This window comes from Saccopteryx bilineata, chromosome 2, assembly GCF_036850765.1.
Source record: "Saccopteryx bilineata isolate mSacBil1 chromosome 2, mSacBil1_pri_phased_curated, whole genome shotgun sequence".
NCBI classification, from domain to species: domain Eukaryota; kingdom Metazoa; phylum Chordata; class Mammalia; order Chiroptera; family Emballonuridae; genus Saccopteryx; species Saccopteryx bilineata.
Genome location: NC_089491.1, coordinates 242,421,609 through 242,438,621, shown reverse-complemented (window position 1 = coordinate 242,438,621; position 17,013 = coordinate 242,421,609). Strand labels below are relative to the sequence as shown.

The following is a 17,013-nucleotide window of genomic DNA, read 5'->3' as shown; positions in this document are numbered from 1 at the left end:
GTTTATATCTATCCTTATATGTCTCTATCTATCTATTCATCTATCTGTCTAAAATGACCACACAATGAAGTAGCTGCAGTTGTGTACAACACAATGTTCACAGTTTTGCAAAGGCCCTGTGGTAAACCACCATAATTTATGTAAAGATGGCCAGATACACGCACTACCAGCAGGGGGGGGGGTTTGGCTAAATGCAACTGGAAACACATTGTGCTATTTGTAATTCTTTAACTGGACTCTTGTGAGTCTTACCATTTTATTTGAGTAAGTTTGACATTTCAGGCATGATTGTGATGGCTTTTTTATCTGTGTATTCATAAACATTAGTTATATACATATTTATATATAAATATGAACATATTGCCTAACCAGGCGGTGGAGCAGTGGATAGAGTGTCGGACTGGGATGTGGAGGACCCCGGTTCGGGACCCCGAGGTCGCCAGCTTGAGCGCCGGTTCATTTAGTTTGAGAAAAGCTCACCAGCTTGGACCCAAGGTCGCTGGCTTGAGCAAGGGGTTACTCGGTCTGCTGAAGGCCCGCGATCAAGGCACATATGAGAGAGCAATCAATGAACAACTAAGGTGTCGCAACAAAAAACTGATGATTGATGCTTCTTATCTCTCTCCGTTCCTGTCTGTCTGTCCCTCTCTCTGACTCGCTTTCTGTCTCTGTAAAATAAATAAATAAATAAATACGAACATATTCATTTAGTTGTTTGCCAGCTCCTGTCATAATATATAGAGGCATTTAAACTCATTTTTATGAAGAATGCTGCAATGAACATTAGGGTACATATATCTTTGTGAGTAGATGTTTTCAAAATTTTCAGGTAGATATCCATAAGAAGGGTTGCTGGGTCATATGGTAATCTATTGTTCATTTTTTGAGGAACTTCTATATTGTTTTCCACAATGCTGTGCCAGTCTACTTTTCCACCAGCAGTGAGTGAAGGTTTCTTTTCCTCCACAGCCTCTCCAACACTTGTTGTTTCTTGTCTTGTTGATAATAGCCATTCTAAAAAGTGGAAGGTGGTATCTCATTGTAGTTTTAATTTGCATTTCCCAAGACACTGAAACCACTGAAGTGTCTTTTAAAAAGGGACTAGATTAAGAAGATGTGGTATATATTATATAATGGAATACTACTTAGCCATAAAAAGATGAAATACTGCCATTTGCAACATGATGCATCTTGAGAATATGATGCTAAGTGCAATAAATCAGGCAGAAAAAGACAAGTACCATATGACTTTACTCACATGTGGGGTATAAAGCTGAATGCAACTAAATGAACAAATTAGACAAACAGAAATTCATAGACCCAGACATCAGCCCAGTGGTTATCACAGGGAAGTGTGGAGGGAGGGTACTAAAGGGTACAGAAAGTCAAATATATGGTGATAGAAGAAGATCTGAATTTGGGTGATAAACACACAATGCAATATATAGTTGATGTACTATAGAATTGTACACTTGAAACCTATATAATTTTTTAACCAGTGTCACCCCTATACATTTAATAAATTTTAAAAAGAAAAAGATAGCCATCTCCAAGTGCTCCTTTTGTCAAAAAGTTATCATGAAAACAAGGGAAGGTTCACTGTAGTGTTGCCAAATTCATTTGATATTTAAAATTAAATTGAAAGTACGGAGCACTTCCCTTGGCCAGCAATGTCTGCCAAGCCAATGGCCCAGGAGAAACAGGTGCAAGATGCTGGGAAGCGCACCAGAGTGAGATGGGAAGTTCTGTGAGGGAGAGGCACCAGGAGGACACGCCGAGCAGAGGACACAGCTGTGCAGCTACAAGGATTGTGTTTAGGGGCATGGAGAGGGGCCAGACAGAGAGGACGCATGGTGTAATGGAAATACTCTGCTCTTTGTTAGCCATGTAATGTGGGGCAATTTTCTTAACCTGTTCCATGCCTCAGTTTCTTCCTTTTTTTTTACATTCCTTTTTCTTTTTTTATATATAGATTCATTCATTGCCAAACACTAAGCTTGTTGTTTTTTTTTTCTGTTTCATTGAATTTATTTGGGTTACACTGGTTAACAAAACTATACAGGTTTCAGTTGCACAATTCTACAACACATCTCTTGGGGTGGTGGACACCATGTATGTCCACCACCCCAAGCCCATCCCCGCTTATCCTCCAATACCCTCCTCCACCTCCCTCATTCCCCCTTTCTGGGGCAATCACCACACTGCTGTCCCTATCCAGGAGTTTTCTCTATTTTTTTCCCTTTTTATGCAATCCCTCCAGCCTCACCCACCTCACCAAATTTATTTTTCAGTTAGAGTTTAATTCACTATTATTCTGTATTAGTTTCAGATGTACAGCGAAGTGGTTAGAAAATCATATATTTAATAGTGAGAATATTTGGTCTATTTATCTCGTAATTCCTAGGAAATCCATGAGATAATGCTTCTGTAAGCAATTTGAGAACATTCAAGTTACTTACTAACAAGCAATGCAGATTATTATATATTACATGTTAATAATAAAAATATCATAATTGAGACCAGGAAGAACTTTCTTTTCTCCCAATTCATTTTTTTATGCTTTCTTTTTTTTTAATAAATAAAATTTTATTTTAATGGGGTGACATCAATAAATCAGGGTACATACATTCAAAGAAAACATTTCCAGGTTATCTTGTCATTTAGTTCTGTTGCATACCCATCACCTGAAGAGAGATCGTCCTCTGCCACCCTCCATCCAGTTCTCTCTGTACCCCTCCCCCTCCCCCTCTCCCTCCTTCCCTCCCCCACCCCCCGTAACCACCACACTCCTGTCCATGCCTCTTAGTCTCGCTTTTATGTCCCACCAATGTATGGAATCCTGCAGTTTCTGTTTTTTTCTGATTCGCTTACTTCACCCCACAATGCTACCAAGACTCCACCATTCCGCTGTAAGTGATCTGATGTCATCATTTCTCCTAGCTGAATAGTATACCACGGTGTATATGTGCCCCATCTTCTTCATCCAGTCCTCTATTTTTTTTTTTACAGTTATTAAAAGCCTTTAAGCAAACTCTTGGCCAATACAGCAAGAATCCATAAAAGAGTAGTGTCCTTAACATGTTCACCAAGTCCAAGTTGGCCCCATCACCATGCCAAATCCCTGAAAAATGCAACCCAACCACAGTTCAGTCTGTTAGGAGCTGTCACAGGGAGCAGGAGTCCAGGAAAGTTCCCCACAGGGAAAGTCCGCATGGCACTGGAATTGTTGTCACCATTCTATACTTTGCAGCTCATGTCCAAGTCCCAATGACCGCTGCTTCTAGCTGGTAATGATTCAGGTAGACTGGAAAAAGCCATCTGCAGCATGCATGGATATGGAGCTTCTGTTCTCCTCTGCCTGGAGAGTTGAGACCAGGTTGCTTTTCCCTGGAGCTCTGTGACTGTGGCATGGTAAAGAGAACCTTGGGCTACACTAAGCTGGGGGGCAAAGGTAAATTCATAATACAAGTTGGCAAAAGGAGGAAAGAGAGCTCTAAGTTAGGAGTAGGTCCCAGCCTGAAATATGAGTGGGGCATTGAGGTAGGAGGGATAAAGGAAACACCATATATTAAGCAAAGCAGCAGAAAATAGGACTATCAACACCCACAGCAGAGATCTTTGAGGGAAGAATAAAAAACCTGACTATTCAGGCAAAACATAGTTAAGTGGCCCTTGTGCAAATGAGATCAGTTTACCTGCTTCTCGGAAGAAACACCCCAGGCTTGTCTACAGTGTAGTAGATGGGGCTGACAGCCCTGGGCACCTTCAGCCCCCATTGGCAAACCCCAGCTTTCTGGGCAAGGTTAGGTCATAGGTGGCTGGAGCAGGGCTGGAAGAGACTGAACCCTCTCTTAGAGGAGCGAGGGGGAAGCCCACCTTCCAGTGTCCCTGTTTCCTCACAGCAGAGGCATGTAAGCCTGGCAGGCCTTAGCTCAATGACCTTCCTTTCCACTATTGAAGCAGGACCCAGATGGCATCCTATGAGACTCCTTTGGGGCGTTGGAGCCTTTAAGGGTGTATCCTAAAAGCTGGTAGTTCCCCTGATCTCTATTGGGCTTTTTCTGCCTCTAGGTATCTTAAAAGCCATTCTCAGAAGATCTCACTGAGGGGTTTGAGGATCCCTTTATGCTTTCTTTTTTACTGGCTTCCCACATCCTTCGTCTTTCCACCTTTGAGAAAACGACAGCAACCAATATAGACTTGCAGAGTAGGACAAGCACTGCCTGGGTCTTGGTGGCCATGCTGTAGTAACCTTTGCAATTTTACTCCAGGGAACTCCCTTCTAAGGGGTGGCATTAGAATGACAAGGGAAATGACATATCCATGGACGTTTACAAATATCTTTTCATCCAGGACCCCTCCAACTATCAGATGAAACGTCACTGAATGAAGCTGAAGGCTTCAAATTAGGGCATTGTGGAGAGATCTGTCCTTGGACAACAGCGCTGAAATGTACTAAACCCGCCTCCACTAACCCGACAATACTCCCTCTGCCCGCCCCCCGCCCCTCCCCCCCTGCCCCTCCCCCCCCCCTCCCCCTCCCCCCCCCCCTCCCCCCCGCCGGCTGTGTCTTCACCAGGGAGACTATGGTTCTAGAAAAAGAGAACTTCAGATATCCTGACGCATGCAGCCAGAGCAGACATAATTCTGAGGGTATTTTGGAAGGCACACTGAAGTTGTTGCTTTATAAAAGTGAAAAAAAAATATTGACATTTCTAAGCTCAGAACAATTTTTTTTTCTAACAAGCTAGAAAATACTGAAAAATAGGTAGTATAGTTTTCTCAAGAGGATGCAGTGTAGTTAGAATGAACACCAATTTTCTTTTCCCTGTGTGCGTGTGAATAAAATATGTGCAGTGAAATTTCAGGGCAAATTCTAATGCAGAAATAATCCAAAATGTGGCAGATTTATAAGCTAGGAGATTTTTATTTATTTTCTAATGTGGATTCCCTTAAGAACTCAAATGTTCTCCCTGTTACTTATGGCTTTTCCTTGAGCAGACTTGCCTCTAAGGTCTTGGCAGCATAAAACTTCGGGCTGCACAGTCGTCTGATTCAAGCATCAGCCGTAATTCTCCTCTGCCACGGACTCAGGGTGCTTTGTTCACTAGCACTCTACCTGTAGCATGATTAATAATTCATAATTAAACTGGCACTTTGAATAAATCAGCATAACTGTAAGCTTGGAGCCTCCTCTCACTGTTGTCCTTTTATTTTGAGAACCTGAAAGAAATTGAGAAGAAAGGTTTAGGTGTCTGAAATCCTCCATTAAAAGCATTGCCCCCACTCCACCCCACCCCATTAGAGTTTGGATTTGTTCAATCTGTTCTTTGGATCTTTCTTTCAAAGAAGAATCCAGCGTGTATCCTTGTCAGCCTGCACCGGAGATGGAGGAAAGAGGGATGTGTGAAGTCTCCCCCTCCCCCTCCAGCACTCCACGCTCTGGGTAAAGGGACAGGCATGAGACAATCTGCTGTAACACAGCATACCCAGTCCCTCCTGTGGGGAGGTTTGGACAAAATGCAGCAGGACAGATGGCTGATTCTCTTTTCAGGATTTGAGGGGAGGTGACCTTTGAGGTCCCTTGGAAGTTGGATTACACCTTTTCAGGTAGACAATGAAGAAAAGACAAGGGAAAGCAAAACTGTGGAAGTGCTTGTGTTTCTGCCATGCTCCAGGAAAGCCAGGTCCAGTGTCTGCAGGGTGCTGTTAGCAGGGTTGTACCTGGAGATGAGGTTTGCCAGTGGGTTGGGGTGAGACTTCAGGGGGTTTACATAAGTTGTGCAAAAGAGGCTGGGTGTTAAGCCTGGTGGGCAATGGCGAGACAAGGAATAGGTAGGGGAGCCATTTGATTAGATTACTGCTTGAAAATGTCCCTCTGGCCACATGGAGGGAGTAGGTTGGAAGGAGCCAAAACTGGAAAGAGAACAGCTCGGAGGTTCCAGGTGGGAGGCCATTGCCATTGTTCATGTGAGATTTGCTGAGAAACCCAACCAGGACAATGGCGATGGGAATGAAGAGCTGAGGGGAATCAGGGTATTTTCCAATGCTGGGTTTTGAACTGAATTAAGAATCGGGCCTGAAGGTGGGGCAAGGTGGACAGCAGAACCGGGGGTCATGCCACCTTCACAATCCTAAAGGTAAATACATGGACCCAGCCCGTGAGAGTTCAACAATGGATTGAGAAAGACATTATTAATGTTCTTCTCTTTTTTGTCTTCCTTGCCATCTAAGTAGCTAACATTTATTGAGTGCTTCTTTTCTATCAAGCACTTTGCTAAGTCATTGTTTTATGTAAACCTCACAACACAATGAGTTTAGCTATTTCTATCATCTGTATTTTGCAGGCGAGGAAACCAAAGCTTGAAGAAGGAAGGCAGTTTACCTTGTGTTCAGCAGGTGAGGAGTTGAGCTCTAGAGCCCTGCTCCAAACGCCAAGATATGATGCCATTCAGGCTGTGTTTTGTAATATAATCTTATAACAGCAACTGTAGTAGGAACAGTGTACTGTTAGTGAGCCAGAGGGAAAAAGCAACTAACTATGATTGGACCAGTCAGAAACAATTTTCCTGTGTTCTGAAGGCTATGTTTTAGGAACAAGAAAGGGTTTTGGGATAAAGAAATGTGAAAGACAAGAAGAGCAGGATGGACAAATCTGTGCAAGGCTAAAGAACCCGAAAGTGTCAGGAATGTTCAGGAAATGGTAATGAACCTAGTGTGGTTGGCTTTATTGAACAAAAGGGCTTAACTGGGTGCAACTTATGACTTCTAGCTAAGTCAGCAATTCCACCGAAATAAATGAGCATGTGGCTAGACAGGAACTCTTAGAAAACTTTCTAAATAGTTTCCTTTGGTTTTGCCTTTCAATCAACAAGCATTAATGTTTTTCCATTCAGTTCCTCTGCTTCTTCCCTGCCACCCCCTTCACACACATATCTGTCTCCTGCTACAAGATATGGTGCACTGTCAATGATAGTGGCCACACCCTTGACAAATCAAGAAATCTGAAAATTTTTATTGAGAAAATCCTTATTATAAAGCCTGCTATATGAATATTTATAGGCTAACATCTTCTTTTTGAGTGTAAAGAATCATTCCATGTATTTATTCTCTGTTTCTTTACAGTTCCTCCACAGATCATGAATATCTCCTCGGATATTACTGTGAATGAGGGGAGCAGTGTGACCCTGCTGTGTCTCGCTATTGGCAGACCAGAGCCAACTGTGACTTGGAGACACCTGTCTGTCAAGGGTAAGGCATTAACTTGTAGAAAGTTTTTAGAGTCTGTATATTAAAGACTTGATTCTTTTGTACACCAGAATTTCTGGAACCTGAAAACAATGCTTTATTGTAACAGAGGAATGTCAAAGCAAAGGCCACCTGCCTCGGTGGTTCTGTATTCCTTCCCAAATAGAAGAGTTATAGAAAAAATTTACTGCATTAATATTTCAGTCCTTTATATGACCTTAGCAGACTTCTGTTTTGCCAACTATGAAGAACAGAGGTGCTATGAGAATAACTTTCAACAAAAAACTAATTTCTCAAGTAAAGACCATGTGGGTTAGTTGGTGGTCTGTCCTTTCTTGACGTAGTGTGCTATGTCAATGGACACTGGAAAACTGTGAAGTGTGTATACAGGACACAAAGGATCTCCTTGCCTCAGACTTTCAGGACATTCACCCAGAGCCACATCTGTGTGACCTGTACCTAAACAGTTCTCTTGAGAAGAAGGATACAAAAAAAAGTAAAGTTCATCTGCATGTGCCTGTGCTGGGCCCTAAGTGATGGATGTTAAAACATCAGTTATGATCATCTTCAAGTTACTAGGAAGGGAATCAAATGGACAAGGGCCTTATCCCCTTGGAACTAAAACTTATTCCAAGTTGAACTTGAAGATATGGACACAGAGCCACTCGATACATTTACACTGTTAGTAGAAACTATGATTGATTTTAGAAATTATACAAGAAACAAGTGCTCCCTCAGGTATGACAAAATCTAAACATGAAACCCAGGGAAGAGGAAAATGTGTTTTGTGTGTGCCTGTGTGTGATATAAAAATAATATAGATCTAGAGAAAACATAGAAATAAATTTTAGTAACCCTGAACTAAAAAATTGATAAATTTGGCTTTGAACTATTTTCCTACCACTCTCCTAAGAAAATACCACAAACTGCATTGACTTAAACAACAGAAATGCATTTACTCCTGGTTTTGGAGGCTGGATGTCCACAGTGAAGGTGGAGGTAGGGCTGGTTCCTTCTGGAGAGCTGGGAGGCAGAGTTTGTCCCATGCCTCTCCCCAGCTGATGGGGGTTTGATGGTGATCTTTGGTGTTTCTGGGCATGAGGAAGCATCAACCTGATCTCTGTGTCACTGTAACATGGCCTGTCCCTGTGGGCAGCCCTCTGTCTATTGCTTTTCTTTTTATAAGGACACCAGACACAATGGGTTAGGAGCCACATTAATGACCTTATCTTAACTTGATTACCTCTGTAAAGAGCGTATTTTTTTTCTTTTCATATATATATTATTTAGACAATTCAATTTAACAGGGTGACATTGGTCAACTAGAGTACATGGATTTAGAGAAAACATCTCAACATTATTTGGATATTCTATTGTGTTGTATACCCACCAAATGAAGTCAAATCATTCTCTATCATCTTATATTTGTCTCTCTTTATGTCCATCCCCTCACTCCCTCCCTCTCTCTCCTTCTCCTCCCCCTGGTAACCACTACACTTTTATTTATATATAAAATCCTATTTCTAAATAATGTCATATTTTGAGACACAGGTGCCCTGGCCGGATAGCTCAGTTGGTTAGAGCATTGTCCCAAAGGGCAGAGACACAAGAAATTAGGACTTTAAGGTATCTTTGTGTGTGTTGGGGGGTGGGGTACAATTCAACCCATAACAGGCTTCATCAAAATTAAAAACACCATTAAGAATAAATGAAGGGACAAGTCCCAGACTGGGAGGAATCATTTGCTGTACTCTTACCTGACAAAAATAATTTACATCTAGTCTATATGAAGAGTTCTTACAGCATGATTATAACAACCCACTTTGAAATGAATGAAATATTTGAACAGGCAATTCACAAAAGGAAACATGTGCATGAAAAATAAGCACATGAAAATATGTTTAACATCTTTATCATAGAAATGAAAATCAGACAGTAATGAGATACAATTACTAGAACAACAAAAATTAAAAAGACTGACAATATCAAACAGCAGTGATGTGGAGGAATTGACACTCTTATATATTCACTCTAAGGTGTATAATGGTATAAGTTCTAAGGAAAAATGTTTGGTACTTTGTGATAAAGTTAAATATGACCCAACAATTACACTCTTAGGTATTTAGCAAAGATAAGTGAAAAAATATATATCAACAAATATACATTATACACAAACATTTTAATGATTTAATTGATAAAAGTCTCAAACTAGAAATAACCTAAATAATAATCCACAGGTAAATAGGGAAATTTTGATAGATTTTTTGAGATGACTTTTCAGCAATTAAAAGAAACAAACTATTGATATATACAACAAAATGGGTACATCTCAAATATATCATGTGGAGCAAAAGAAGTAAGATACAAAAAATACATTTTGTACGATTTTATTTATATGAAATACTAGAACAGAATAAACTAGTCTATAATGACTGCAGTCAAGTCAGTGGTTATCTAGAGTAGGAGTATTTAAAAAATTAACTGCAAACAAGTACAAGAGATTTTGGGGAGTGATGACAATATTTTATATCTTGAATGGGGTGGCAGTGACGCTGTTTAAGTTAGTAAAAAACTAATCAAACTGTACAATAAAAATAGGCGTATTTATTTTTAATAAATATTTGTTATTTATGTTCATTAAATCTCAATAGAATTTGAAAAATATAACTATAGATGTTGCAAATAGTGACCTGAAACTTCCCCCCTGAATTGCAACAAAAATTATGTGAGCAGCACTTTTCAAATGAGAGACTGACTTTGTTAGTAGGAGCATTATTTCGCTTTCACTATTTCATTTCCTCTGTGTGAATAGAGACTGCAGATTTCGGCCTCTGCCTTGTTGTAGGGAAGAAATGCTAATAAAGTCACCAAACATTCTTTGTCAAAAGCCCTCATAGACTGAAACCCAAAATGTCAACATTATAAAGTAGCATTAACCAGAATACTAAGGTGTACATAAGACACATCCCAGAGCTCAACTTTACTGATAGTATGTGTTCCCAAAGACATAAGCCCCATGGGAATTTTTCTCAAGTTAGAGAGAATGTTGGATTTACCTTACATACAAAAATATGTCTATGCTTCAGACCAATCTGTACAAATTTGGTGAAGTCAGATGTTTTTATAAATGCTTAAAATCCTAGAATGTATTGATTTGATCCTAAGTACAGTTTTCTAACCTATAAATCTTTTGAAAAACACTTTGACACTGTTTAAGTGTTTTTAAAAGTTTTTATCGTAGTAGACCAGTAAGCTTTCCCTCTTAAAATAAGGGAGATTCATCTATATCCCGACCTTTTATATAAGGTAATGGGTGCAATTCCGCCTCAAAAGAAGATCGGAAATTCCTAAGTTTAAATTATCCCTCCCCTCTCTAAATCTCTCAGGCGATGTTCTGCTGTGCAGTGGCTTTTTGTTTTATGACAACCACAGCCTTCACTGTACTGTCTTTCATTTCCCTTACTATCTTCCCTCCCCCCAACCTAAAGACATTTAAGCATTTTGACTCAAAGCATTCTTTACCAAGTTTAGAAAGCATTGGAACATAGAGGGCTTACAGGTTTAAAATCTATATCTGCTGTGACTACCAATACTTATTTATAGAAGGCAACTCTTTCTCATTGGGAGTTGAGCAGTCTTTGGGAAGTTGTTTTAAATGTTTAGAAGACAATCCAGTAACACTTGAAAATTAAACAACATTTGTAGAACAATTTACTGGTTAGTTCAGTTTGTGAAAATAAGAAATAAAAGTGGTAATGAAATTTCCTTTGAAATTTCAAAGGGAGTATTCTGGAGAAGTTAGTTTGTTGGACATCTGTGTTCCCAAAATATTAATGAAATATTTGAAATCAGTTGTTTAGATTTGGGGAATCTAAATGAATAAATAAACTTTTATTTAGAAAAAGTACTTTAATGAGAAGATTATTAAAAAAATAATAATGGTAATGCTATACTTAACATGACAGCCCAAGGACATGCCTCCAATCCCTAGAAATTTTAGAAAAGAGGTAAAGACTCATAATGGTTGACATAAGAAACGTCCAAAACCTGTAGAGAAATTTTAATTTATTTTTTACTTATTTGAGCCAAACTGACTACAATTGCCAGGAAGCAACATCTCAACAGATTGAGAAAGTGCTTCAGAAAATAGCAGTTTCACCACTTATTTTATGCATCAGAATCAAAGGAGGAGGAATAAGGGGGTCAAGTGAAATCCATTGGTGATAGATTAGGGAAGTGGGCGAAAGCAAAACAGGGAAATCTCTGGGATTGGATAAAGCGTAAAACTTATAGACACATACTTTGTTTTTTGTTTTTGTTTTTTAACATTGGTAGGTATAAGAGAGTGAACAATGAACATTTATGGCACATAGAGATGGGATGTGGAAGAACAAGATAGCAATGAGGAATACTATGGTTTTGTGCTCTGTTGAGAGATTATGCTCTCAGGGGTCTGGAAAAAAGGTGATGACTCTGATATTCCAAATGTTTATTATATCTTAGATGCAAAAAGATAATAGGCAGGCTCAGTTAAGGTAATGATTGACCTTTGTCAAGGAAGATACTGGCCTAGGACATGACTATCTGTCATGCTGGCTTTTAGAAAGCTTTCATTTCAGACCATCCATATGGTTACTTTAGGTCTCTGGGTTTGTAAAGGCTTGTCATGCAGACCTTCTTTGAGTCTGTCAGGTTTAGTATGTGGTCCCTTTCTTGTCCACACTACTTAATAAACCCATTATCACACTCGAGTATAATAATGGTAAACTTTTATGGATCAGAAATTATGAGGAAATCTCTATACTATGAAAGGTAAATAGACATAGTAAAGGGAAACATACAAGTCAAAATGCAGAAACATGATCAATACTTAAAATGATAGATATTTGAAAAATGAAGGGTTTAGGTTTTAGTGTACTGGTAAGTATTTAAAACAGATTGAGGCTAAGTGGGAGGGGGACCTGTTAGCATTTGCCAATTTCCATGTTGTAAATATTCCCACCTTTGCCATTTTCCTAGGAGCCCCTTTGAAGTAACTTTGGTTTTTAGGCTCATTTTCACTTAAAAACAAACTAAGAACATGCCTTTCTTATGAATCAGGGCAAAACTTTATATATATATATAAAGGGGTCCTGGCTGGTTTACTCAGTGGATAGAGCATCAGCCTGCGTTCAACCCCTGATCAGGGTACAGAAAGGAGTGACCATCTGCTTCTCCCCAGCTCTCTCTCTCTCTCCCTCTTCCCCTCCTGCAGCCAGTGGTTCAATTGGTTCAAGAGTTACCCCAAGTGTTGAGGGATAGCTCAGTTGGTCTGAGCACATCAGCCTTAGGTGCACAAAGTAGCTCCGTGGATTTGAACATTGGCTCAAGGGGGAGGGGGTGGGGGTGGGGAGTTACCGGGTGGATCCTGGTTGGGCCGCTTGTGGGAATCTGTCTCACTATCTCCCCTCCTCTCACTTAAAAAAAAAAAAAATACAACAGGATTCCAGATGCGGCTCTAAAGCCATCCAGCATTTCTAGTCTCCAGACTGAATATGCAGCTGGAGACCTCCTGACCTTCAGTTTCCTTTACAATGTTGACAGATGTGCCTGGATTCCCAGGAACAAGGCCTTCCCAGGGGACATCTGCCTCCCTTCCCAGGAAAGCCGGAACTTTTTACAGGGTCATGAATATGAAGCTTTGTAAACATCTGGAAAGAAAAGGGCTATGTAACCCTACATTCAGAGGTTTTGCTCTCGACATGCAAACCACTGAGCTTTTGACTATGTATTTATTCTCTAGCTCTAGATACAAAGAGTTAGGTTTAATTTATTTTCAGTAACAGTTAATGGGTTTTAAAAAATATGTTGATATGGATTTTCTAAAAATATGGCACTTGGTTTGCAGCTTTCATATACCTAGAAATCTGTGGTGAGTGACCTATAGTTTAGGGACTAGGATAATGATGAACTCACAGGCTACTACCTCAAAAAATTTTCCACTAAAAAAAAAAAGTGAGCAGGTCCCCAACAGGCAGGCAAAGTGGTCAAGCAAGGGACCAGGGTCTTTGGGATACAATCATGAAACATGGGGTCCTCCAAAACTAATTTTTTTCTTTTACTGAAATACAGACAAAGGGGCACTGGGCCAGCATTCACTGGGAGACTCATGAATATACAGCTGTGAATGATGGGAAAGTTACAAAGATGGGTGTGGCTGAGGGGACAGTACATGCTGCTTTGATCTAAGGAGATTGTCATTAGAATGCCGTAGTAATCCACTCTAAGGCCTTACACCTGTCTCCATCTCCAATGGCATATTTGGAAAGGCCAGATCTTTGGGGAAAATAATGAAAAAAATTTTTTCTTTTCTGTTTCCTCTCCGTGGAGCTATTAAGTTGACAGCTATTCACCTGTGAGTGTTGCTCCCACAATCTACTCATATGCAGTAATACCTGAGGGAGCAAGTGAATGAGTTATTTTGCAGAAGTGAGTTTTGCAAGTAACCGAAGCTGACTCCTTTATGCATTGACTTGAGTCATTTCTAATGGAAGTGTTTTAAAAATGTATTACATTCCCCTCTCTTTCCTTGAGCTTAGTGAACACCATTTAGACTCATCTTTATAATGTTATGCAAACATCGTATGTATTACTTGTTTGTAGCTTGGTATTTCGGGATGGGTAACTAGGAATATGGCCCTAAATTCTATTTAAATTCTCACATGTGTGTGTGTTTAACAGTTCCTCTCTTCCTTCCCACTCTCCAATCAGACTATTAATTGACAGTTCTTCCTAAAGCCAGTGTACCTACCTTTTAGCAACCACATTTCTTTTGATTAATTCTAATTTGTCATGAGCAAGAATTTATATAACCAGCTTGATTAATTTTGAATAAGAACCTAGTGGTTGAAGAGACCTTTCTCTAAGGAAAGAATATGAGATTTTATGAATGTAATAGATGGCACCAGTGACAGCTGTTTGGGGGAAATGATGTTTGGCTTTGTTTTACATGTATGTACTTATTAGATAAGTGGATTCCATGTATGCTAAGAGAGCAAATACTGGCAAAGTCATTAACCAGGTGGAGCAGGTCTTCCTAGCTTCTATACACTGTGCTAGATGATTAAGTCACTAAGTGTGCTGGTCCAAGACGGTTTCTACTCTATCCATTATTTTTCATGCATGACACTCCTGAGAAGAAAGTCTTAAAACTTGCCACACCCTTAACATTCCAAGTAGAAGAAGCACTGGCCCACACTCATGTCTGAGTGTCAGTTTGCCTTGGCTGGTTGTGTTATCTCATAAAGAGAACACAAGACGTCTGATTCTGTTGACCTGAGATTGACATCAGACCCCAACAGCTAACAATCTGAGTAGCTTTGGAAAAATCAACTCATCTCCTTGATTTTCAACCTCCTAGACTGCAAAATGAAACTACTTTTGCCAATTTTATTATTATAAAAATGAAAAGAAAATAAATGGAAGGCATGTAATAGTGTTGGACATGTTTATCATGCCCAACAGTTCTTTTTGAAATATTTTATTTATTAATTTTAGAGAGAGAGAGAGAGAAAGGAGAGGGAAGGAGCAGGAAGCATCAACTTGTTGTTTCTGGTATGTGCCTTGCCTGAGCAAGCCCAGGGTTTTGAACCAGTGACCTCAGCATTCCAGGTCAACACTTTATCCACTGTCCCACCACAGGTCAGGCTGAATAGTTCTTTACAAATTGCTGTTGTGTCTGTTTTTAAATTTCTTCTCAGAATCCTTGTAGCTTACAATTAGCCTGGAAACCAATAATGATAATATTACAATGAGTGTTTATAGTGTCAAGCCCTGTTGTACACTTTGAGTGTTTTAACTCATTAATGCCCCAGCAGCCCTGAGAGAAAAGTGCTGATGATTATTATTATGCCTTTTTAAATTATTATGCTTATTATTATATCTATTCCTATCTATGTCTTTGTTTCTTATTTCTTGACAGTCTTGGGTCATTCATTAGTGATTTAGTGTCTCTCTGGTCCACCTAAAAATGTGGAATGACAAAGCAGCTTGTTTGTAATAGCTAAATTAGGAAACAATCCAGATGTCCTTGCATGGGTGAATGGTTAAAGGAACTGGTACATCTATGTAATGAAATGTTATTTAGCAATAGAAAAAAAAGAACTATGAATATACTCAAACTTAGATGGATTTTAGGGCATTATACCTAATGGAAAGAGTCAGTCTCAAAAGGTTAAATACTGTATAATTCCACTTTTATAACATTCCCCAAATGGCAAAATGATAAAGATGCACACAGATCAGTGTTTGCCGCAGGGTGGGCGAGAGGGGAGAGGGCAGCATGAGTGAGTTGCTGTACAGTAATGGAATAATTTCATATTCTTCATTATTTTCATAGTTATATGGGTCTATATGTGGGATGAAATGTAATGGAATTATACATACACACAAAAACCTGAGTACATGTAAAAAACTGGTTAAATCCAAGTATATTCTATAATTAAATGCATTGTGCTCATTATCAATTACCTTGTTTTGATCATGTACTTTAGTTCCATAAGATACCATTGTTTGGGGAGCTGGTGTTGATTACATAGGACCTCTCTCTACTATTTTTACAACTTCCTGTGAATCAATAACTGTTTCAAAGTAAAAAGTTTAAATAAAGGGAATGATAAGTAAAATGAACCTTAGTCTTTCACTCATACTATGCTTATGTAGGAATTTATTATTTATAACATATTTTCACATGCATCGTTTCAAGTGAGTTTATAGCAACTCCCTAAAATAAGTCAGAGAGGGAATGGTCGGTCTGCCTGTGTCAGATGTAAGAAAATAGACTCGGAAAGTTTAACTAATGGTGAATGAGTCAGCGCTAACTCACATAGATCCATGAAAGGGACCTACTTCCTGTTTTTCAAGTCTAAAGCTCTTTTTACTTAAAAAAATGGCTCTCATGGCTTGAAGTTGGAACAAGTGTGACAAAAAAATGATATATTTTCTCAAATTCTGCTTGTTATCTGGGGCACCCAAGGATGTTCACTGGCTTTGAGCATCAACCATTTTCTTATCTTATTCTTCCTAATTCCACGCCTACATTCCTACGTCTAGGGACTTTCTAGCTACCACTCAGTATTTTTCAAAAAAAAAAAAAAAAAGAAGAAGAAGCACAGCCTCCAAATGAAACCACATTCATGCCATTGTCTGCTGTAAGTCCCTGTTGTTTCTCTGCTTCAATTAAAATAAACCCGCTGAGACCTACCAACTTCATTTCTTTTCTAAGCCATCCCAGGTACAAGTTCACAGCCACTAATAGGAACTGCCCATTAGTTGACCTGCTGTATTATCCAGTCATACTACTGCTTCTCTGTCTTTCTCCAAGGCAGCCAGGCTCCTTGACTCTAATCTGAAGTTGTGTTTCGAGCCTAATTAATCCCCAGAGTGTGAGAAAGAGGTGTCTGAGATGAGAAATCAAGGTTATGCATATCTTGCTCAGTAGAACAGTTATGGGCAAACAAGCTCTTCCTCTCACATTTTTGCAAAGCAAATTTATGTTCACTAACTTTGGTTCTTGTTGTAAATGAGAAGTGTATGAAGGTCTAGCAATGCGCTTTGCACCATATGGGTACCCATATGTTTCCCCCCTTTGCTTGCGTACATTTTCGCTTTGGCATGCACATATGCCTGTATTTTTGCAACTTAACAATATTAAAACTAATCCCATTTATGCTCCATTTGGGTGAGCTGATTGAGTCATAAATTCCTGAGCATCTCTTCTGTGGGAAG

At 39.4% G+C, this 17,013-nt stretch overlaps 1 protein-coding gene across 6 annotated transcripts in view; it reads left to right on the top strand.

Annotated features, from left to right (window-relative positions):
• Positions 1-17,013, top strand: part of LOC136325398 (opioid-binding protein/cell adhesion molecule) — a 1,207,641-nt gene that overhangs the window by 1,086,840 nt on the left and 103,788 nt on the right. For all 6 annotated transcript variants that reach the window (XM_066259768.1, XM_066259767.1, XM_066259766.1 and 3 more), the window contains one exon: positions 7,126-7,251. In XM_066259768.1, the coding sequence (XP_066115865.1) occupies positions 7,126-7,251 (126 nt within the window). The remainder of the gene's footprint in view (positions 1-7,125; positions 7,252-17,013) is intronic.